This window comes from Papio anubis, chromosome 1 (genome assembly GCF_008728515.1).
Source record: "Papio anubis isolate 15944 chromosome 1, Panubis1.0, whole genome shotgun sequence".
Taxonomy (NCBI): Eukaryota; Metazoa; Chordata; class Mammalia; order Primates; family Cercopithecidae; genus Papio; species Papio anubis.
In genome coordinates this window covers 87,158,201-87,183,192 of record NC_044976.1, presented here as the reverse complement: position 1 = coordinate 87,183,192, position 24,992 = coordinate 87,158,201, and the positions used below count along the sequence as shown (strand labels likewise).

Here is a 24,992-nt window from a genome sequence, read left to right as displayed (position 1 = left end):
TTCATATGATTGTTATGAATTACAGGAGATATGCATATGATGAAGCATTTTGCAAAATTCTTGGCATACGGTAAGCACTCAAAAGTTGTTAGCTATATTATTATAATCTACTAAATATGTTTTTATGATAATGCATTAATAAGTCTGGTTATTCAACACACATATTTTCTGTACCTTTTATGTTCTAGGCACCTGTGCCAAGTAGCGGGAACACAAAAATGAGAGTTAGACATGGTTCTTTAAGGGGTTTACAGGAGACTGGAGGAAAATGGATATTTATTGATAATTTTATAATAACAAGGGAAGAGCAAGATAATGCAGAATAGTGAAGAAGGGCTCCTAAAGCAGAGTTGGGAGTTGGGGTAGTAAAAGGCAATCTCTGGTAATTTGCCTGTAGAGGTTACACTTGAGTTGAATGAGAAGGATGTGCAGATGTTAGTCAGCAAATAGAGTTGGGATGGGTGACAGTGCTAGAGGGACACAGACTATAAGCAATTCATTGTTGCTGGAGCAAAAAGTACTAAATACAGAGCAGCAAGAGATGAGGCCAGAGAGGAAGGCAGGCAGGCAGATCAGGAAGGGCACTCTATGTCACCTTATCCTAGCCACTGAAGAGTTTTCAGCAGGTGTGTGCCATGGTCTGATCTGTATTTATATGGACTCCTTAAACAATTCAGCAATTACATGGCAGGTTGATTTGGGATAGAAAAAGACTAGAAATAGGAACAATTAGGAGATTATTATACCTGTTTTGTCAAAACAAGATGATGGCTAGCAGGAGTTGACTGGAAATGATAGATTTCAGAAATATTCAGGAGGTTAAGTGGCAGTAGAATTTTTTGAATAACTACATATGGAAAGTAGAGAACAGGATAGAACGCAAGATAATTCCTTGCTTTCAGATTGAAGACTGAGGGGATTGTGGTACCAACAACCAGACTACCTGAGGAAAATAAGTGATTTTTGTTTGGGTAGTGTTTGAGGTGTCTCTTCACTGTTCAGGCAGAGCTGTCTAGTAGATAGTTGAATATATACCTTTGGAATCCATATGAAAGGAAATAATAGATTTGAGAGTCATTAGGATATAGCTGCTAGTCAAAAAACTGCAGTGAAGAGCAGCCGGCTAAGGAGAGATGCTGAGAAACAAAAGCGTTTAGATCAACAGTGTCCAATAAAAAGAAGCCCAGTTAAAGAAAAAAACTGACTTGATTCAGCAATTATGTCAGTGGGTATGTGATGGGCATATATCTACAGAGTTCATTCATTTATTCATCCAGCTACTTATTAATCAAACACTCACTGAATACTTAAGATGTACCATTCCCTGTGTTAATGTACTATGGAAACAAAGCTAAACAGCAAACAGAAGCCAGCAGTGCAGAGGGAGATAGGCAATGTTAGTACTAGTAAACAGAAAGAACCATGTCCATTTTTTTATGGTTGGAGAAGTAAGACTCAAAGAGATTAAAACTAAGTTTTCCAAAGACAAACAGCAAATAGTGGCAAAGCCATGATTCAAACCTAGAACTGTTTGGTTCCTAAGCCCATGATCTTTATCCTTTCTTATGTTACCTGATTCAAATTTCCCCAATTTACTTACTTACTTTTGAATATACAAAAAACATACTTGAGATACCTATCTCAATTTATTTTCTATTTTTAAATGTTTCCAGTTTTAAGAAGCTGGAAGTAAATTATCAGGCCTATGAAATTCACTGTGTACAGTCTCACTGGAATAAATGATTTTGGTGCTTAAGCAATACTTCCTTAAAGTAGTGACAAAATTATTAATCACGCAGAGAAGCTTACTATGATTTCTATACATCTAACCTTATTCGTATTCATAGAACACATTCTTAATGTGATAATTAGGTTATATAAGCAATGTCTTCATTATATCTACAATGTCTTAATGAAGAATAAAGTTAAAAGTACAGTTTGTTTTCCATAGACAAACTTGAAAACTACTGATGCACAAAGAAACAGTAATTTATCAGAAAAGAAACTTAAAAACATTCGATTACCTTCTTTGCAAAGACCAAAATCAGCAATTTTCACAAAGCCCTCTGTATCTAGCAATAAGTTATCCAATTTCAAATCTCTGTTCAGGATAAAAAGATACAGCATGAAAAAAAAAAATCAGTAGGTTATACAGTTAAAAAAATAATTTCAACTGGAACTGTACTTTATTAAAAATGGGATTTCCAAGTTATGATTTGAGATTTAAATATTATATCATTGTTTTCTTCCTTTTAGTAAGCTTATTGCTCTATATAAGGTAGCTTATGAGAAATTATTCTCCTGTTACATAAAAAAGGAAGAAGGTATTTAATTTATTTGTGATAATCTAATTTAATCCACTTTTTTTTTTTTCTTTTGAGACGGAGTCTCACTTTGTCACCCAGGCTGGAGTGCAATGGCATGGTCTTGGCTCACTGCAACCTCTGCCTCCCAGGTACAAGCGATTCTCCTACCTCAGCCTTCCAAGTAGCTGGGACTACAGGCGTGTGCCACCACACCCGTCTAATTTTTGTATTTTTATTAGAGAGGGGGTTTCACTATGTTGGCCAGGCTGGTCTTGAACTCCTGACCTTGTGATCCGCTGGCCTTGGCCTCCCCAAGTGCTGGGATTACAGGCATGAGACACCACACCCAGCCCTTTTTTTTTTTTTTTCTTTTTTTAAAGACAGAGTCTCGCTCTGTCACCCAGGCTGGTGTGCACTGGCATGATCTCGGCTCACTGCAACCTCTACTTTCCAGGTTCAAGCAATTCTTGTGCCTCAGACTCCCAAGTAGCTGGGACTACAGGTGCCCACCACCAAGTCTGGCTAATTTTTTTTTTTTATTTGTAGTACAGATGGGTTTTCACCATGTTGGCCAGGCTGGTCTCGAACTCCTGACCTCAGGTGATCCACCTGCCTCAGCCTTCAAAAGTGCTGGGATTACAGGCGTGAGCCACTGCGTCTGGCCAACTTAATCTAGTTTTAAAGTTTGCTTATATGCCATCCATAAGAAAGAACTGTAAAGCTAACAGTATTAATAAGGCATCAGAGGGCAGGTTTCATCTTTTGAAAGAATGAGAGAAAGCTATCCATCCATACTAGTTGATTACAAATTAGGCAAATTGACAATATTTTATCCATTTTGTTCAATTTATTTTTTCTTTTTGTGATACAAGGTACTCGCTCTGTTGTCTAAGTGGGGTACAGTGGCATAATCATGGCTCACTGCAGCCTTGACCTCCCAGGCTCAAGCAATTCCCCCACCTCAGCCTCCTGAGTAGCCCAGATACAGGCAGATATCATCACTCCTCGCTGATTTTTAGATTTTTTTTGTAGAGACAGAATACCACTATGTTGCCCAGGCTGGTCTCAAACTCCTAGACCGAAGCAATCCTCTCACCTTGGCCTCCCCAAATACTGGGGTTACACGTTTGAGCCACGGAGCCCAGGAAATATTTTATCCGTTAGGTAAAACAGAACTTAATCCTGAAAACATCATTAGAACCTTACCTGACTGGGTGCGGCGGCTCACAACTGTAATCTTAGTACTTTGGGAGGCTGAGGCGGGTAGTCACCTGAGGTCAGGAGTTTCAAGACCAGCCTGGCCAACATGGTGAAACTCTGTCTATACTAAAAATATAAAAGTTAGCTGGGCATGGTGGTGGGCACCTGTAATTCCAGGTACTCAGGAGGCTGAGGAAGGAGAATCGCTTGAACCCGGGAGGCAGAGGTTGCCATGAGCCGAGATCGTGCATTGCTCTCCAGCCTGGGCGACAAGAGTGAAACTCTGTCTCAAAAAAAAAAAAAAAAAAAGAAAAAAAAAAAAAAAAAAAAAAACTTAAATAATCCAATGTTTATAGTCTTCTAATTCTGACTAGTCTTCTCATATCTGCTTGGTCTTGGGCAGTGAGTGCTAGTCAAAGTGTGGTTCACAGACTAGCTGCTGGGCCACAAATTACAGAGATCAGCTACATCACCAATATACTATTTAGTTCAGTTGACAATAAGGCTTCGTAATGAGGGAAGCAGTGTGATGTTTTACACTCTAACACAAGCTACTTGTCTCATCACGGACACGTTTTTAGCAGTATTGGTCTATGGAGGTTTTTTGCAATGAGTTGTTTGAATGCTAAATATTCACTAGGATGAATATTGTTGAGAAATGCACTGTCATAGACCAACCCATAATTTGACTATTTTAATTAGAAAATGTGCTATGGATTAGGAAACAAAAAGTTCATCATATAATCATAGTGCTAACCACATGTCTTTCAAAATTGGGGTTTGACTTATCAGATGAAGGAGAAAACTAAGAATCTGGTTAAACATAAAACGTTTAAGAAACACAAAACACTATCTTTAATTCTAAATCACACCAAAGCAAGCCATTAGAAAAAATTAAAAATTAACTTACCTATAAACAATTTTGTGTTCATGTAAATACTGCAACCCAAGAACTACACAAGCAGCATAAAATCTGTTTGAAGAATTAAATCAATAGGAGTTTAATAAATTTTATTGCTCTTGAATCCCAGCTTATATGTTTATACTTCAAAGCAGACCTATCATTAATTTATTTCACAAATTTTTTTTTTAGTCCCCACTATGTATCACACATTGTGCTAGATATTAGGGGTAAAATTTAAAAATGAGAAAAGTATAGTTTTGACAATTAAAGCCATTAACTTTGCCTAGTGGAGTCACTGAGAACCTCAGAGGGGACATTTGATCTGGTTTTGCAGGAGGAATTACAATATACCATAAGGACAAAGGACAGTGTGACAGGCAGAAGTTTTGTGGGGGAAAAAATACTTACCTGAGAGAAAAAAGAAATAGAGGTGCAAAAGGCGTTAACACGTTTGATAACAAGTAAGTCTGGTGTGGCTGAAGTAAAGGATGGGTGTATCTGGGGAAGAAGTAGGAGATTAAGCTGGAAAGATAACCTGGGTGAAGGACCCTGAATGTCATATTATGGATACTGAAATTTTTTCTCTTAGTGACAGAGAATCAAACCATTTTAATCAGAGGAGAATGATGGCATTTGTTTTCTGGTAGCAATGCGAAGGATGGAGAAGTAGGTAGAGATCCAGAGGAAAAAAGAACAGATAAGGCTTTTATCATAGTTTAGATGAAAAGATCATGAGAACATCTACTGTAGTGGCAACAGAGATACAGATTCACAAGAACTTAAAAATTAGCATGACAGAAGGTGCTATCCCATTACAGGATAAGGAAGAGGGAAGAGCTACAGGTAACTTTCAAGGTTTCCATCTTAGTAGAATGAATGGATAAAAGAAACAGAGGTGGCCAAGGTTTTGTGACAAAACTAGGTTTGGCATTTGACAGGTTGACTTTGTCTGTGGGGCAGGTGATGATATATAAAAGCTGGGTATATGGGTTTGGATCTCAGAAAACCTGGGCCGAGAGAGAATAATAATTCTTGAGGCACAGGACCATGTTTGTCTTTTTCAGTTTTTATCCTAAGTTCATAGCATAATGCCTGATATACATGATAGGCTTATTGAACAAGGAGGAAATAAATGAATAGATTTAAAAATGCAAATGTCTTCAGTGTAGAATAGCCTATAAACACTTAGGATAATTAGTTTTTAATTATAAAAGTAATAATATGAGTATTTTCTCTATAAAACATGTAATACGCTTCTCTCCAAAGTACACTATTTCATCCATCTATCTCCATCTCACCTCATTCCACTGCAGTTCATACGGATAATAATTCTTGTCACTTTAACATTATTCCAAACTTTCAGAATATATTTACATTCACATGTAGATAATATAGCTATGTTTTATATTTGCCTATTTTTATTAAAAATGGGTCAATAATTTTTATTTATTTATTTTGTTTCTTGAGATGGAGTTTTGCTCTTGTTGCCCAGGCTGGAGTGCAATGGTGCGATCTCAGTTCACCGCAACCTCCGCCTCCCGAGTTCAAGCGACTCTCTTGCCTCAGCCTCTCGAGTACCTGGGAATACAGGCATGTGCCACCACGCCCGGTTAATTTTGTATTTTCAGTAGAGACAGGGCTTCTCAACGTGGTCAGGCTGGTCTCAAACTTCTGACCTCAGGTGATCCGCCCGCCTCGGCCTCCCAAAGTGCTGGGATTACAGGCGTGAGCCACCGCACCCGGCCTATTTACTTTTAAATTATACTTTAAGTTCTGGGATACATGTGCAGAACGTGCAGGTTTGTTACATAGGTATACATGTGCCATGGTGGTTTGCTGCACCCATCAACCCATCATCTGCATTAGGAATTTCTCCTAATGCTATCCCTCCCCTATCCCCCGAACTCTGATAGGCCCCCGTGTGTGATGTTCCCCTCCCTGTGTCCATGTGTTCTCATTCTTCAACTCCCATTTATGAGTGAGAACATGTGGTGTTTGGTTTTCTGTGTTAGTTTCCTGAGAATGATGGTTTCCAGCTTCATCCATGTCCTGAAAAGGATATGAACTCATCGTTTGTTATTGCTGCATAGTATTTCATGGTATATATGTGCCACATTTTCTTTATGCAGTCTATCATTGATGGGCCTTTGGGTTGGTTCCAAGTCCTTGCTATTGTGAACAGTGTTCCCATAAACATACGTGTGCATGTGTCTTTACAGAATGATTTATAATCCTTTGGGTATATACCCAGTAATGGGATGGCTGGGTCAAATGGTATTTCTAGTTCTAGATTCTTGAGGAATCACTACACTGTGTTCCACAATGGTTGAACTAATTTACACTCCCACCAACAGTGTAAAAGTGTTCCTATTTCTCCACATCCTCTTCAGCATCTGTTGTTTCCTGACTTTTTAATGATCGCCATTCTAACTGGTGTGAGATGGCATCTCATTGTGGTTTTGATTTGCATTTCTCTAATGACCAGTGATGATGAGCTTTTTTTCATGTTTTTTGGATAAATGTCTTGAGAAGTGTCTGTTCATATCTTTCGCCTACTTTTTGATGGGGTTGTTTTTTCTCTTGTAAATTTGTTTAAGTTCCTTGCAGATTCTGGATATTAGCCCTTTGTCAGATGGATAGATTGCAAAATTTTTCTCCCATTCTGTAGGTTGCCTGTTCACTCTGATGACAGTTTCTTTTGCTGTGCAGAAGCTCTTTAGTTTAATCAGATCACATTTGTCAATTTTGGCTGTTGCCAATGCTTTTGGTGTTTTAGTCATGAAGTCTTTGCCCGTGCCTATGTCCTGAATGGTGCTGCCTAGGTTTTCTTCTAGGGTTTTTATGGTTTTGAGCCTTATGTTTAAGTCTTTAATCCATCTTCGGTTAACTTTTGTATAAGGTGTAAGGAAGGGTTCCAGTTTCAGTTCCCCACATATGGCTACATATGGCCACATATGGCTAGTTTTTCCAACATCATTTATTAAATAGGGAATCCTTTCCCTATTACTTGTTTTTGTTAGGTTTCTCAAAGATGAGATGGTTGTAGATGCGTGGTGTTATTTCTGAGGCCTCTGTTTTGTTCCATTGGTCTATATATCTGTTTTGGTACCAGTACAATGGTATTTTGGTTACTGCAGTCTTGTAGTACAGTTTGAAGTCAGGTAGCGTGATGCCTCCAACTTTGCTCTTTTTGCTTAGCATTGTCTTGGCTATACAGGCTCTTTTTTGGTTCCATGTGAAATTTAAAGTAGTTTTTTTTTTTTTCTTTTTTTTGAGATGGAGTCTCACTCTGTCGCCCAGGCTGGAGTGCAGTGGTGCGATCTTTGCTCACTGCAACCTCCACCTCCCGGGTTCAAGCAATTCTCCTGACTCAGACTCCCGAGTAGCTGGGATTACAGGCGTGTACCACCACCCCTAATTTGTGTATTTTTAGTAGAGATGGAGTTTCACCAGATTGGTCAGGCTACTTTCAAACTCCTGACCTCAAGTGATCCATCCGCCTAACCTCCCAAAGTACTGGGATTACAGGCGTGAGCCACCACACCCAGCCTAAAGTAGTTTTTTCTAATTCTGGGAAGAGAGTCAATGGCAGGTTAATGGGGATTGAATCTATAAATTACTTTGGGCAGTGTGGCCATTTTCATGATATTGATTCTTCCTATCCATGAGCATGGAATGTTTTTCCATTTGTTTGTGTCCTCTCTTATTTCCTGGGGCAGTGGTTTGTAGTTCTCCTTGAAGAGGTCCTTCACATCCCTTGTAAGTTGTATTCCTAGGTATTTTATTCTCTTTGTAGCAACTGTGAATGGGAGTTTATTCATGATTCAGCTGTCTATTATTGGTGTTTAGGGATGCTTGTGATTTTTGCACATTGATTTTGTATCCTGAGACTTTGCTGAAGTTGCTTATCAGCTTAAGGAGATTTTGGGCTGAGACAATGGGGTTTTCTAAATATACAATCATGTCATCTCCAAACACAGACAATGTGACTTCCTTTCTTCCTATTTTAATAAACTTTCTTTCTTTCTCTTGCCTGACTACTCTGGCCAGAACTTCCAATACTATGTTGAATAGGAGTGGTGAGAGAGGGCATCCTTGTCTTGTGCCAGTTTTCAAAGGGAATGCTTCCAGCTTTCACCTATTCAGTATGATACTGGTTGTGCGTCGGTCATAAATAGCTCTTATTATTTTGAGATACGTCCCATCAACACCTAGTTTATTGAGTTTTTAACATGAAGGGTTGTTGAATTTTATCTAAGGCCTTTTCTTTTTTTTTTTTTTTTGAGATGGAGTCTCGCTTTGTTGCCCAGGATGGAGTGCAATGGCGGATCTTGGCTCATTGCAACCTCTGCCTCCATGGTTCAAGCGATTCTCCTGCCTCCCAAGCAGCTGACACTGCAGGCATGCGCCACCACACCCAGCTAATTTTTTTGTGTTTTTAGTAGAGACGGTATTTTGCCATGTTGGTCAGGCTGGTCTCGATATCCCAACCTGGTGATCTGCCCACCTCGGCCTCCTAAGGTGCTGGAATTACAGGTGAGAGTCACTGCACCCAGCCTTTTTTTTTTTTTTTTTGAGACACAGTCTTGTTCTATCGCCAGGCTGGAGTGCAGTGGCGAGATCTCTGCTCACTGCCACCCCCTGCCTACCGAAGGCCGTTTTTTACATCTATTGAGATAATCATGTGGTTTTTGTCATTGGTTCTGTTTATGTGACGGATTATGTTTATTGATTTGCATGTGCTGAACCAGCCTTGCATCCCACGGAGGAAGCTGACTTGATCGTGGTGGGTAAGCTTTTTGATGTGCTGCTGGATTTGGTTTGCCAGTATTTTACTGAGGATTTTCGCATCAATGTTCATAAGGGATATTGGCCTGGAATCTTTTTTTTGTTGCTGTGTCTCTGCCAGGTTTTGGTAACAGGATGATCCCGAAAAATGAGTTCGGGATGATTCCCTCTTTTTCTATTGTTTGGAATAGTTTCAGAAGGAATGGTACCAGTTCCTCTTTGTACCTGTGGTAGAATCTGGCTGTGAATCCATCTGGTCCTGGGCTTTTTTTGTTGGTAGGCTATTAATTACTGCCTCAATTTCAGAAAAATATGGAATGCCTCATGAATTTGCGTGTCATCCTTATGCAGGGGCCATGCTAATCTTCTCTATATCGTTCCAATTTTAGTATATGCGCTGCTGAAGAGAGCACGGGTCTATAATTTTTAAACGTGGGGCTTGGGTGGGGGAGGGGTGTGGTGGTCAGGGTCCACCAGGCAGTTTCATCAGGGCTTAGACTCCCCAACACAGAAATAAAAAACAAAAACAAAAATAAAATGCAACTACTTAGAAATACTTACTTGATTATACATTAAAAATTATATAACTTACCAGAAGTTTAAAGGAGCTACTGAAGTTTGTTAAAATAAATGTGAGCTTAAAATTGCTTAAGATGGCCAGGCATGGTGGCTCACGCCTGTAATCCCAGCACTTTGGGAGGCTGAGGGAGGCAGAGGGAGGCAGATCACCTGAGGTCAGGAGTATGAGACCAGCCTGGCCAACACAGTGAAACCCCATCTCTACTAAAAATACAAAAATTAGCTGGGCGTGGTGGCACACGCCTGTAGTCCCAGCTATTTGGGAGGCTGAGGCAGGATAATCTCTTGAACATGGGTGGCAGAGGTTGCAGTGAGCCAAGATCATGCCACTGCACTCCAGCCTGGGCGACAGAGCAAGACTGCCTCAAAAAAAAAAAAAAAAAATTGCTTAAGATCGTTAAACATAATTTTCTTAGCAAACTTATTTTAGTGGCGAAACAATACTGTAACAATTATAAAAATATATTGATTTCTCTCTTTTTTTTTTTTAATTTGGGGGGTCTTACTCTGTCACCCAGGATGGAGTGCAGTGATGTGACCTTGGCTCACTGCAACCTCTGCCTCTGGGGTTCAAGTGAGTCTTCTGCCTCAGTTTCCCAAATAGCTGGGATTATAGGCGCCTGCCACCATGCCCAGCTAATTTTTGTATTTTTAGTATAGACAGGGTTTCACCACGTTGGCCAGGCTGGTCTAGAGCTCCTGAGCTTAAGTGATCTGCTAAGTGATCTGCCCGCCTCTGCCTCCCAAAGTGCTGGGATTACAGGCGTGAGCCATGGCTTCCCACTGATTCCTTTCTTTGTAAACAGACTACCTTGATTAATTGGGTATACTATGTAAAATACGTATTTTATTGAATGCTCCTGTTTGTCAGGTATTGTGTCAGTTATTTTCATTTATTAGCTTACTTAACCTTCAATCAAGCCTTAAGATAAATATTTTACAGAAGCAGATAATGAAGCTCAGAAAACGTAATTTGTCTAAAGTTAGACTACAAAACAACAAAGCTAGAAATCAAGCTATTTTGATTCTATGGTTTCAATCAATAAAAATTCACTGATTGCCTAATATGTTCCAGCTGTTCTTTTAGGCATTTCACTAATAAACAGGACAGATATGGTCCTTGCTCCTCTCTTTTAAGTGAAATAAGACAGACAATAAAAATTTAAAAAATAAATCAGATTTCATGTAGAAATAAAATGATATGAAAAAGATAATACAGAAAATAGAGTGAATTGAATTGGTTAGTGATGTGATATTATAGCTAGGGTACTCAGAAAATTACCTTTAAAGAAATGACATTTGATCTGAGAACTGAACGATAAAGGGAGGTACTTCAGATTTGGAGTTCTGTAATGTAGCATTGTATTCTTGCATTTTCACTGAACTTTATGGTTTTATTTGTATATAATTTATATTCTCAGCAAAAATAACAGCTTCTTAAGGCAAACTACATTTATATATTATTTTAAAAACAAAAACAAGCATAAAAAATAAAAGCAAATTCCCATGGCAGCATGGGCTAGGCTTAATCGTAATGCTCTGCCTTATTGAGGGAATGAATTATTCGTAGCCTTCTATTACTTTCTGGCTTTTGCCTCCTTTTAAAACGCTTCAGTACCCATTCGAATTAACCCCTATTTCCCTCATCTGAAACTTCAAGGTTATGACAGTATTACAATTATCTGCTTTAAATACCTCTAATGGTTATGACAAGAATCAAATGGAGGAATCAAAGTGAAAGTACGACACGGATGTCAGTTGCTATTTCATCAGATTATAGATGTGGAATGAAAACTAAAGAGTAAATATAATAGAGATTTACTACTAGATTTATGCTTCCTATGATTTGGGATATATTCTACAGGTGGAGTTGACTGGACTTGCTAATAGTTTGAGTGCTGAAGTTAAGGGAAAAAGAGCATCAAGAATGACTTCTTGTGTTCTGGCTTGAATCTGGTTAATAAAATAGGGAAGATTAAGAGTAGCAGGCCTGGAGTGTAGTAGATGAGGTAGATAGAAAAATGGAAAAAATCAGTTCAGTTTAAGTTGTTAAATAAGATACTTAGCCACGCAAATGGAAAACTAGCTGACCACTGAATATTATTAGAGTTGGAAGTTTAGGTAAAAGGACGGGGCTGGAAACACAAATTTGGTAAACACCAGCATGCAGGGTGTAGGTATTAATAGCACTTTCCTAGGTTCAAATCTTAGCTCCACCATTTAACAGCTATAAAATTAAGATACTAACAGGGAAAATATACATACATGCATATATAATTTCAAGTGTTTACTATTATTCTTATGTATTTGAGTAAGCCAAACCTTGACTTCAAAAACTACAAAAAGTTTACCATGAAAAGTCTGCTCTTTATCCCTTTGTCTGGAGGCAACACACATAACCAGTTTCTTTTACATTTGTTCAGAGATATTTTAAGCACAAGGACGCAAATACTTGATATTCTTTTAAATTACTCTTTAGAAAGGCAAATACAAACATTTTATATAAATATATGATAGACTCTTCTGTACTTTCTTTTCAAAAACTTAACAGTGCATTTTGAGTATAATCTGTCTTTAAAGCTGTAATTCTGAATGGCATTCTCTAGTGAGAAAATCTAGTAGCACAAAAAGAAATTTTACTAAAATGAATCTACATTGTTTATCTAAAGAATTAATTGTGGTTTAGGATAACCCATGACATTTTCAACACAGACAACAGAATACATACAAAAAGTATATGGCAAAAAAGTAAGTAAGGAGTTCTAATATTTCTTGCAGAGATCTATTTTCTGTTAGGAAAAAAAATCTAAAATTCAAAGAATCTCTTTTCCTTCCCACATTAAATCAGTCATGGAAAAACTCAGATAAATGTCTAAAGCATACTCACACAGCTCTTGGTTCTGAAAAGACATCAGTATGAATGTGCATCATTAGGTCCCCACCGGCAGCATATTCCATTACAAAGCAAACATGCTCTTTGGTTTGGAAACATGCAAAAAGGTTCACCAAAAAGGGATGCCTTACACTATTCACAGTTTCAAAAATTCTTTTTTCACACATCAAGCTGTAAAAGAAAATATTTAAAAATAAGCAGATTAAAAATAATTCTAGTTGGAAATAACATCCTTTATAAATTACTAAACTTAAAAATAAGCACAATTTTAGCTATAACTTAAAAATCCTAACATGTGTCTTAGTTTTGCTATATGTGCTATGAAAACTGATCTACCTAAAATACGTAAGTTTAGTTGAAATATATTAATAGAAACTTTAAAAGATTATAGTGTTCACATTGATAGTCTATAGCACATATATGGTTAGTGGTTATAGTTAATTTTTTAAAAGGCTTAATTAAGGGTGATTTATGAAAATTATTCAGGAATTTGTCAGAGAATTTAGCAATTAAAGCATACTATGAAAAATTTAAAGTTTGTGGTGAAGGTAATTTCAAGGACAGTATCTATAATTCACAAGCTATAGTATTAAATTTTTTTATCATATAAAATTGATATGAAGTTGAGAGGTACAGATATGCTGCATAAAATTTTAATTTAAAAGACTAGAAAATAAAGACGATACATGACAAAGTGTCTAAATGTTACTACAAATTAAGGCACTATTATAAATAAACTCATAGAAGATTAAAAAGTTAATAGTTTTTATTTTTGTCATTTAAATTTACTAGAAAATAATGTACTTAAAAATTGCTTTGGACAAGATCTGTAAGACGTATTCTAATACATCTGCTTTATTAAGCCAATCTGAATTTTGGCTAAATGTAGATAAAATAATCAGATGAAATAAGACAAAACTAAGATGTTTTGGGCTTAAGTAGATGACAAGTATGTTCTCTTCATTATCTACAGTTGTGTGTTTTTTTGAGATAGGATCTTGCTCTGTCTTTCAGGAGCTGGAGTGCAGTGACATGATCATGGCTCACTGTAACCTTGAACTCTTCGGCTCAAGTGAACCTCCTGCCTCAGCTTCCTGAGTAGCTGGTACTACAGGCACATACTACCATGCCTGGCTTTTAGTTTTTGATAGGGACAGGGTCTCACTATGTTGCCCAGGCTTGTCTTGAACTTCTGGTCTCAAGCAATCCTCCTGCCTTGGCCTCCCAAAGTACTGAGATTACAGGTATGAACCACCATGCCACCGCCTGTCCCTAGTTTTTATTTATGGGTGACTCACTAATTCATTATGGGTGAACTTATGAATGAAACAACTGTTCTCAACTGAACAGATGTTAGAACTGGGTGGAACATATAAATGGTATAAAATATTTGAGACCCACTGGCTGGACTACCCCTTGAAATTATTTTAATGCGATTCACAGGAATTATTTGAATTACAATAATGATGATACATCTGTATAGATGTCTTTGAACAATGAGACAAAAGAGCAAGGCTATAGGTCCAAATTGACACAATAATTTTAATTTTATGCATTTTATAGTACACGAAAAAGCTATTGCATACGAATCTTCAACTTGTCTCACATTATCTAAATTGTGTATTGTCCCTAAAAGTTCATGCAACAGTCCAACTTTATGTAAAACTTTAAACCTTATTCATCCTGTTCAGAATATTTCCCTCTAAATTGTCATCACTCTTCTCTCCTTATTCCCAAATAACTTGTCTACCAAAACCCAGCAAAAATCCCACCTCTTTTATAAGACTCTACCTAAATCTTGCTCTAAATATTTCTAATAGTGATGACAAGAATCAAATAAAGGTGTCAAAGTGAAAAGTGCAACACAAATGTCAGTTGCTGTTTCATCAGATTATAGATGTGGAATGAAAATTTAAGAGTAAATACAACAGAGATTTACTATTGGTTTTATGCTTTCTATGATTTGGGATATATTCTAGAGGTGAAGTTGACTGGATTTGCTAATAGTTTGAGTGTTGTAGGTAAGGGGAAAAGAGCATCAAGAATGACTGTGTATGGCTTGAGCAACTGGTATTGCTGTTTAATAAAATAGGGAAGATTAGTAGCACGCCCAGGGAGTAGTACACTATATGTACTATGGTGTAGTAGTACACCAGTACACTGATTTCCTCCTAAGAACTGCTATTGTTTGTATTGCTTATTTTAAGCTGGACTCTATCTAGTCACCTTTATTACATAATGTATTTATGTCTTGTTTCCCTAAGTTACTAGTTCCTAACATGTTTTGTGTACTTTCTTCAAAGTTCATTACATTTTTAGATAAGTTAGAAACCTGAAAACTTATATAAATAGTCATTTTAGTCAGGGGAAAACATCATTAATAAAACCAAGGTCTTAGAATTGAATCCTACATAAGCTGGTTAGCTGTGCTTTCTTCTACAAACACAAAAATATACTTCCAACCCTATTCTGTTGTGTTGAAATATAAATTGGTAAGAAAAGGAAGCTGAGTGAGGAGGCATTCCAATAACATAAACGTAATATCCTTACTCAGCAATTGAAGGGCAGACAGGACTTAAGAGTGTTTTACTCATGGTAGGTACACAGAATATGATCTTTGTTCATAAATTATCTAACACTTTATTTTAAAATCCATAATTTGTGTTCACTTAAAAAGAGGCTGATTTGAAATTTTCTATTATTCATAATTTCAAAGTAAAATAATATAATACAGACTATAGAAAGAAAATTTAGACTATGAGAACTGTCATTAAGAATCATAAAGTAGGCCAGGCACAGTGGCTCATGCCTGTAATCCCAGCACTTTGGGAGGCTGAGGGAGATGGATCACCGGAGGTCAGGAGTTGCAGACCAGCCTGGTCAACATGGTGAAACCCTGTCTGTACTGAAAATACAAAAATGAACTGGGTGTGGTAGTGCACACCTGTAATCCTGGCTACTAGGGAGGCTGAGCAAGGAGAATCACCTGAACCTGGAGGCGTAAGTTGTAGTGAGCCGAGATCACTCCACTGCACTCCAGCCTGGACAACAGAGTGAGACTCTCTCTCAAAAAATATATACATAAAGTATTCTAGGAACATCTATTAAAAAATAAACAATGACACTAAATTCCATGGCTTAAAAAGATAAGCTAGGAAGTGGAAAGTAAATATTTAAAATTCTGCTCAGTTATAATAAGTTTAAGTTATTTACCATGTATACTTGCAAGTAATGAAATATATTACTTTTAAAAAATGCTAGTCTTGGCCAGGTGCGGTGGCTCATGCCTGTAATCCCAGCACCTTGGGAGGCTGAGGTGGGCAGATGACCAGAGGTCAGGAGTTTGAGACCAGCCTGGCTAACATGGTGAAACCCTGTTTCTACTAAAAATACAAAAAATTAGCAGGGCATGGTGGTGCACGCCTGTTAATCCCAGCTACTGAGGAGGCTGAGGCAGCTCCAAGAATCGCTTGAACCTGATAGGCGGAGGTTGCAGTGAGCCGAGATCGCGCCATTGCACTTCAGCTTGGGCAACAAGAGCAAATCTCCATCTCAAAAAAAAAAAAAATAAATAAATAAAATAAAATAAAATAAAAAAGCTACTCTTAAAAAAAAAACTTATAAACTAATTTTTTTTTCTCGCCTTCTTTCAGATATGCTAGAAATTTAAAAGTACTCCTTTTTCATATCTTCATTCCTCAAATTTCTCTAAGAGTGTGTTTCATTTCTCACTTTTGGATTTTTCTTTTCTCTCTTTTTATACCAGTTCTACTTGAGATTTTTAAATTTTCATGTTACTGAAAAGTAGAGATTTAAGTTAAGAATGGGTGTGGTGGTTTACACCTATAATCCCACACTTCGAGAGGCCAAGGAGGATCGCCTGAAGCCAGGAGTTTGAGACCAGCCTGGACAACATAGGGAGACCCTGACTCTATGGGGGAAAGAAATGCAGATGGATCAGTTGTATGCACCTGTGGTCCCAATGGGAAGCTGAGGCAGGAGGATGGCTTGAGCCCAGGAACTCAAGGCTGCAGTGAACTAGGCTCATGCCACTGCACTCCAGTGTGGGTGACACAGTGAGACCCTGTCTCTACACAAGACTGGATTAATTTTCAGTTGAGATTACTAATGGCCTAGATTCTGGCTACAGCACTATCCTGTGATCCGAATTTTCTGTAGATTTAATTAGAAAGCATTTCTCCTACAAAGATTTAGCACAAAGTTGTAACAAGGTAGCAGAAAGCCACATAAATCAAGATTAATAGAAGTAGTAAACAGTTCCCTATTATTTTAGAAAATAAATGAATTTACCATTTAAGAATCTGGAGAAAAGCAAATATTCCTTCAGGGAAGGAAAACATTTGACCCTTCTGTTAGTCCAATTATAAACAGCCTTAGAATCAAAGACTTGCTTTGGTGGGATCACAGACTTGCTTTAATTATCTGCTTGTATAACATAAAAATAATTCTAAACATGTAATATGGTGCTCGGAATATTTTATAAATATCCAGCAAGCTCTTTAGTATTAGATATCAAGAAAGCATTGATTTTGATGTGATTGAGGTGTATGAGAAACAGTGAAAAGAAACAACGGTGAAAAACAAATAGGAAAATCCAAAAGGAAAAGTTTATTTAACATAAAAAAACAAATCTCAATCTTTTGAGGCCTTTCCTTATTCTAAGAACTACCCATATGGTGGAAAAAAAAATTAAAAGTTGCAATTTGGCATCTCTATGTATCAGTACAACTCAGTAAGGCAAGTATTACCAAAACAAATATATTTTTAAATATATGAGTTAACTGGGGCTTAAAGATGTTCAGTGAAATGCCCTAGGGTCAAATCCTTACTAAGGAGGAGCAATGAGGACTAGAAACGTCAGCCTTCTCAGTCATAGCCCAGGGCTCTCTTCATTGTGCAGGGCTGTCTACCATTAATATTAATATATGCTTCCTAGTGGTGTAAGAAAAATGTCCAATGAAAGCCCTTTTCTGTGATAAATATGCCATTTTTACACAATAATGTCCATATTTAATTATTCTGTATTAAGACAGTCATTTCTTAAAGTATATTCTCTGAGTGAATTACAATCTTAACCCCCCAAATCCTTGCATTTTAATAATTATGAGGCCGGGCGCAGTGGCTCACGCCTGTAATCCCAGCACTTTGGGAGGCCGGGGCTGGCAGATCATGAGGTCAGGAGATTGAGACCATTCTGGCTAACATGGTGAAACCCCATCTCTACTAAAAATACAAAAAAATAGCCAGGCGTGGTGGCACGCGCCTGTAGTCCCAGCTACTTGGGAGACTGAGGCAGGGGAAGTGCCTGAACCCGGGAGGTGGAGGTTGCAGTGAGCCAAGATGGCACCACTGCACTGCAGTCTGGGAGACAGTGAGACTCTGTCTTAAATAAATAAATAAATAAATAACTAATTGTACAAAAAGATGTATCCACAACTTAATTAGACCCAGACGTTAGGGTCAAAAAACATGTTTTTAAGAAAAATAGAGGGAAAAAATAAGATAACATATTCTGCTTTGTAAAATACTTTAAAACATTCCATTAACTGTAGATTATTTGTAAATGACTTTTTATCATTTCCATTAAGATAGAATGAAATACAGCCCCACCAAACAACAGATGAATAACAGTTTCTATTCCATATAAACACTTTAACATTTTCATATATAAAAACCTTAACAGAATTAGTTTAAACATTTCACTATCTTTTTTTGGTATCCATTAACCAGTTAATTATCACAGGAAGGGTAAAAAGGAAGGGGCAAAAAAGAAAAACTAATGTCTACCTTATGTCAAACATAGATACATTATATTTAATTTCTTCACATATTACTGTAAAATCGTGATAATTTTGCTGTTGTAATATATACATCATTTCTCTTAACTTACAAATTCAGAAAAATAAACAATTTCATTTTTAAAAACTAACCTGTCTACTTCATCTCGAGCCACAATATCACCTTTCTTTAAGGCTTTTATAGCAAACATCTCATTTGTGTGTTTATATTCAGCTAAAAGCACCTGAAATAAAATTAAAATAATTATTTTCCATTTGAGTTAATGTTGTAGATATTCCAAAAAATTCCAAAAAGATTACCTTTCCAAAATGTCCTCTTCCCAAGACAGCACAACACCTGAAATCTTGTAGATTAAACTGAAACCTTTGCTGAGATCTGAAAAGAGAAATGTCAATTAATAATAAGACAACAAATTATGGTACCAAACATGTAGTAGCAAAACTTGGTATATATTCTTTACCTTTTATCCTCAAGTTCCTGAATACCACTATATTCTAGGCCTGACTGAGGAGTATCAGGCTTGTATTCAGATTGAGATTTTGGAAGTATACTATTTCTGTCATTCTCAATATCAAAAACAGTCTCTGAATCCTGTAAAATATTAAATACACATTAAACCATAGAAACACCCAGAAAACAACTTATTTGGTAATAATAAAACTAAGGAAAAACATTTCAAAAGTCAATATAAATGTTGGAGTGAAAAGTAAAATTCAGATACTCATTCTTTAAAATTTTTTTTCTTTTTTTAGAGGTGGATCTCACTATGTTTGCCTAGAGAGCTCTTGAATTCCTGGCCTCAAGCAATCCTCCTACCTCAGCCTCCCAAGTAGCTGGAGCCATTACTTTTACATTAAACTTATCTAAAAAAATTTGAGCTGGGTGCGGTGGCTCAAGCCTGTAATCCCAGCACTTTGGGAGGCTGAGACGGGCGGATCACGAGGTCAGGAGATTGAGACCATCCTGGCTAACACGGTGCACGGTGAAACCCCATCTCTACTAAAAAATACAAAAAACTAGCCAGGCGAGGTGGCAGGCGCCTGTAGTCTCAGCTACTCGGGAGGCTGAGGCAGGTAAACCCGGGAGGCGGAGCTTGCAGTGAGCTGAGATCCGGCCACTGCACCCCAGCCTGGGCGACAGAGCAAGACTCCGTCTCAAAAAAAAAAAAAAAAAAAAAATTGAAAAACTGGGCTGGGCGCGGTGCCTCATGGTTGTAATCTCAGCACTTTGGGGGCCAAGGCGGGCGGCTCACCTGAGGTCAGGAGTTCGTGACCAGCCTCACCAACATGGAGAAACCCTGTCTCTACTAAAAATACAAAACTAGCCGGCATGGTGGTGCATGCCTGTAATCCCAGCTACTTGGGAGGCTGAGGCAGGGGAATCACTTGAACCCAGGAGGTGGAGGTTGCAGTGAGCCAAGATCGTGCCATTGCACTCCAGCCTGGGCAACAAGAGCAAAACTCTATCTTAAAACCAAAACAAAACAAAACCAAAACAACAAAAAACTAACACATTATTATGTATGTTAATCATGCTAGAAGAAGAATAGTATTTCAGGCAGTATGTCATGTAGTATCAAACTCACTCCTATGTTACCTATAGCTTAAGCAGCTTATTCTATCTCTTCTGGACCATGAGCATCCAGAGGCTAATGACAATTTCATGCCAACATTAAGAAGTTGGTTATCTCCTATCAACTCAGTCTAATTTAGCTGAGACTAGACCATAAGAAACACAAATTCGGCTGGGCGCAGTGGCTCATGCCTGTAATGCCAGCACTTTGGAAGGCAGAGGCGGGCAGATCACCCGAGGTCAGGACCAGCCTGACCAATATGATGAAACCCCATCTCTACTAAAAATACAAAAATTAGCTGGTCATGGAGGCATGTGCCTGTAACCCTAGTTACTTGGGAGGCTGAGATAGGAGAATCGCTTGCAGGAGGATGACTTGAACCTGGGAGGCAGAGGCTGCAGTAAGCCAAGATCATGCCATTGCACTCCAGCCTGAGCAAAAAGAGTGAAACTCCGTCTCAAAAAACAAAAACAAAAAACAAACAAAAAACCATACATTCACAGTGGCAATTTTAAATGGAAATACACGCCTTATTCACTATGATGCTTTCACTGCTAATTCATTCGGTGAAAAGGAATTATGCAAGGTTTAAAATGGCTTGCCTGTCCTGGTGTATCCAAAACTCTTAATTCAGAAGATTCATCTATTTCTCCAAGGGAAGAAGCTCGTGGTGGGGCTGGAGGAGGTTCAGGCTCAAGATCAAAGTCCAATTTGGTTACTGTAGAATCACTTATAGAAGATAAAGTAACTCACCAAAACAGTAATAGAAAGTCTGTATTTTAAACCACTTTAAAATTAAAGCAAACAATTTACTTTTTAAGTACACAGAACACTACTTTCAAAATACTACTTGGGGAAAAAAACAAGACTCAGTACACCTGCTATAATCAGTACGTAATTGTCCCAATAACTTTGCATAAGATGCTTAAAATCTCAGACACATACCTAGCTGGAGGTGCTAGTTCAGGGATGCGTACATCAACCACTGGCACTGTAGTAGGCACAGGAGCTTGAGGGCTGAAGGTGCCAGAATGATTTACTGTAGGAATAGCTCTTCTTACTAGCCTTCCCCAAGTGGCAATATTAATATTCATTTGAGGAGCTCTGAGAAATGTTTTGCCTGTAGATATTGAAAATAACAAAAATAGAACAAGTAATTTATGTATAACCAAAAGTCATAATTTAAAAATTCTTACTCGTCAGTTTATAATCTATGAAGAACAAACAAAATTTGTCACTTAAAAAAACTAGTTTTTTACTATTTGCTAGTAAAGGCTGGTGCAAAATAGCATAAGTAGTTTTAAAAATAAATAGGTAAGAAATTTTTTTTCTCTTTAAGTCTAGTAGTAATATGTGGTTAAGGTTTTAAAAAGAAATCTTATCTTTTACAGATATAAACTATAATATTTATGAATAAATCAGTAGGATGTCTGGGTTTGCTTCAAATTTGAGAAAGTAGTGAGAGGATGGCATATGGATAAAATAAAATGAGTTGACTATTGTTGAAGCTGGATGATTGTACATTTCACTAGTCTCTTCACTTGTGGATACATTTACAATATTCCTTAATAAGAAATTAGAAATAAATGAATAAACAAAAACAAAAAAACCCACAGATGGCTATTACTTTTTAAATGGTAATTAGATGTTTAAGAAAATATCAAAATGCTGTGTATTTGATTGTTAGTAATTACCTTGTTGCTTTGAAAAAATTTTCTTTTGTCTTTGAAGTTTTGGTCTTCTTTCAATAACTGGGTTAAAAAAGGTAACCTGCAGTGAAGAAAATTCAAGTTGACATGAAAATAGCATTGGATTTATGGTTCATGAAATCCACTAAACTTATAAAATTTGAAAGCTTAAGAGAATCTTAGTTATAGTTTAGTCCAGCCCCTCATTTTCTAGCTGAGAAAACAGACATAGAAAGAATAATTGGTTTGTCTCAAGGTCACATACCTATTCAGTGGCATAGCTCAGCCAAAACTCAAGTCATCTGTCTCTCAGCCTAACACTCTTTCCACTTCTATATTATGCTGCCTACATACGTAATTTCAATTGTAGTTATGCACATTAATAAAATACATTTATTACCTCTGCAAATAAAGTACCCTGTGGTTCCAAATAGAGACACATGCCATGCCGTTGGTTGTCTAAAAAATCTTCTAACCTCAGAAATTTTACAGCACACAGAGACCGCCAATCACGCCAATAAACTGAAATTTCCAGTTCACGTGACTAGGATAATTAAAAAAAATAATAAAGAAAACAGAAAAGACATCATTGGACACACACTTGAATAAAATATCACAAAAATATGAAATACAAATACAATGAACAAAAATTACACACACAAAGGTCACACTGTTTTAAAGAGATTTGTAATGTTTCTCAACTGTATATTACTTTATCAAACTTACACATTTTAATTCAAAGGAACAAAACTTACACTGTGACACTTTCCAGCTAAGGTATTCCTAAAGTATACTTAAAGAATACACAACTGGGAACAATCAGTACAGATGAATAACCACCAAAACTCCTTCTCTTACAGCTTCAATCTTTTGGATTTCCCTCCTCTGTTTGTCATCACGTGCTATGTTACTACCCCAATGCTTGCTTGCTTCAAAGAACTCATTTGAAACCTTTTTATTTCTTTGTCTCATTGCTGAGTCAGAAAAAGTTCTGCAAATAGCATTTATTCTGTACTCACAATGTGCCACATATTGTGCTAATAAGCACTTTAAGAATATTAGGTCATTTAATTTTCAAAATACCACTGGGTAGCAAGACCCATTTTGTGTACGTAGGGCAGAAAGGGGAAATTCAGACCAAGCTTTATACAGAAAGATATTCGCTTATTATAACAATAAAACATAATTTAAAAAGCAAATTAGCAAGAATTTGAATGTTCAAAAACCAGGGACAAGTTAATTATACCAAAGCTATATGAGAGAATACACAGTAGACATTGAAAATGCTCATGTGGGGAAATATATTTAAGGTTTTAATAATCAGTGTTTAAATGTACCTGTAGAACATAGTTCCTAAGCTGGGGTCAATCCATATACTGACCACTACCTATATGTTTTAATGTATATATATTTTAATCATAAAGTACTGGACTTTTCTATTATTTTGTTTTTAGGCTTCTGTACACCATCCACATAAAGAGATAAATGTTTCTCCTTTTAAGGCTCTACAAAGCAGTAAATTACTTACTTTATATAACAAATTTCAATTTATAAACTTATGCATCTTATTATGTAAGGTCTTGGTATATACAGTAAAAAAAATCTATTGACCTTAAATTATAAATCTAGTTGATGCTAATGAACACGAAAAACACCTATAAAAAATGCAACATGAAAAGAAATGAATCAAAACACAATGGGCCAGAGGGTTTTATAGCCAAACAGGAAAACAATTAGAAAAGTACATCTATGGCAGTGAGAATGTGATCTCAGGGACTCCCACCTCATTTCTTCTCTCTGACTCATAATTAATATGGGAGAGAATTGTCATGAAAGAAGTATGAGGAGAATATAATTATTTTAAGACTAGCAAATGGCAAACAGAAGGGATGGGGTACTAAGGCTGTAATATTCTATTCAAGTTAGAAGTGTAAGTATTTTGGAAGCAGCTATTTTGGGAAATAAACTGGAAGAATCATGTCAGGATTGGTAATTTAGACTCCATTTTTTTAGATTGGAGGAAAAGAGGTCGACTTTCTCCTGCCTTCTTCCACTGTTGCAAGGAAGACTCGTTATGAATCGGGAAGATGCAAGATGCACATATGCTAGAGACAGAATTAGTACTTGTTAGAAGTTCTTATTACACTTTTACACTGGCTGAAATGGTAAGATTTTGTCTTACTGTGAATAAGAGAGGATCCAATCACCTCATTTGCTATTTATTACAGACGCTCTGGTAAAATTAACATATTGACTAATTTCTCTTTCCTCTGTATCTTCATTCCATGCTTCAAACTAAAGTACATTTCAGGCTGGGCAAGGTGGCTTATGCCTGTAATCCCAGCACTTTGGGAGGCTGAGGTGGGTGAATTACTTGAGGTCAGGAGTTCGAGACTAGCCTGGCCAACATGGTGAGACCCCATTTCTACTAAAAATACAAAAGCTAGCCAGGTGTGGTGCCATGTGCCTGTGGTCCCAGCCTCTTGGGAGGCTAAGGCATGAAAATCACTTAAACCCGGGAGGCAGAGGTTGCAGTAAGTCAAGATCATGCCACTACACTCCAGCCTGGGCAACACAGCAAGACCCTGTCTCAGAAAAATAAAAATTAAAATGATCTGAGATTTAGGATAAGTCACCTCATAGACCTTAAGCTAGCTTTCCTAGAATTATACATTGAAGTTTTATGTAGAAAGTAGAAAAGTTCCTCTTCAAAGCTCATCTTGGGTTAAAAATAAAAGACACTAGGAATAATCGCTCCTTACTCTAAAGCCTCCTATCAACTATTAGTTATTACACTTTAGCCCAGTTAGTTGCTTTGGCTTACTCAGGCATGTCTGGACAGGCCCAGGGAAGTCTTAGTTCACAGCTTATGCCCCTTCCTTATTTGGAAATGTTGTTGCTTCCTTAAACCTTTCATAAGCAACTTCCTCTTCCTCTTTGTTCTCCTTTGCACTTACCTATTTAGGAAAGTTTTAGGTTATTAGCAAATCGGTAATCAGTTTAAGACTGTGAGGTCCAGCTCCAGCCAACGGATGCAGGACACAGCAGTGAGGATGACTCAAATGCATAAGGGATATATATATATATATATGTCTGCTTTTCCTTTGTTCTGGTGTGCTCTTGCCATTGTCCCATCTGCGAGGGGCACCCTTTCTGCAGAAAGTAAAGATCGCCTTGCTGAGAGATCCTTTGTCTCCATGCTGAGTTTTCTTCACGGCACCGATTATCTGTTTCTAACATT

At 37.2% G+C, this 24,992-nt stretch overlaps 1 protein-coding gene and 1 non-coding gene across 9 annotated transcripts in view; both read right to left on the bottom strand.

Moving 5' to 3' along the window:
- Nucleotides 1-24,992, bottom strand: part of PKN2 (protein kinase N2) — a 165,942-nt gene that overhangs the window by 9,730 nt on the left and 131,220 nt on the right. For 6 of the 8 annotated variants that reach the window (XM_003892155.4, XM_003892154.4, XM_031650534.1 and 3 more), the window contains exons 9-18: nt 22,152-22,295; nt 21,758-21,833; nt 21,009-21,183; nt 20,666-20,792; nt 18,951-19,081; nt 18,790-18,865; nt 18,622-18,713; nt 12,665-12,841; nt 4,417-4,479; nt 2,025-2,101 (exon numbers count right to left, since the gene is read on the bottom strand). In XM_003892155.4, the coding sequence (XP_003892204.1) occupies nt 2,025-2,101; nt 4,417-4,479; nt 12,665-12,841; nt 18,622-18,713; nt 18,790-18,865; nt 18,951-19,081; nt 20,666-20,792; nt 21,009-21,183; nt 21,758-21,833; nt 22,152-22,295 (1,138 nt within the window). The remainder of the gene's footprint in view (nt 1-2,024; nt 2,102-4,416; nt 4,480-12,664; nt 12,842-18,621; nt 18,714-18,789; nt 18,866-18,950; nt 19,082-20,665; nt 20,793-21,008; nt 21,184-21,757; nt 21,834-22,151; nt 22,296-24,992) is intronic. The other 2 variants (XM_009212350.3, XM_009212345.4) reach the window with 1 other exon arrangement.
- Nucleotides 9,505-9,611, bottom strand: LOC116271930. Its single transcript, XR_004180662.1, has one exon. It is a non-coding gene; the product is annotated as a U6 spliceosomal RNA (small nuclear RNA).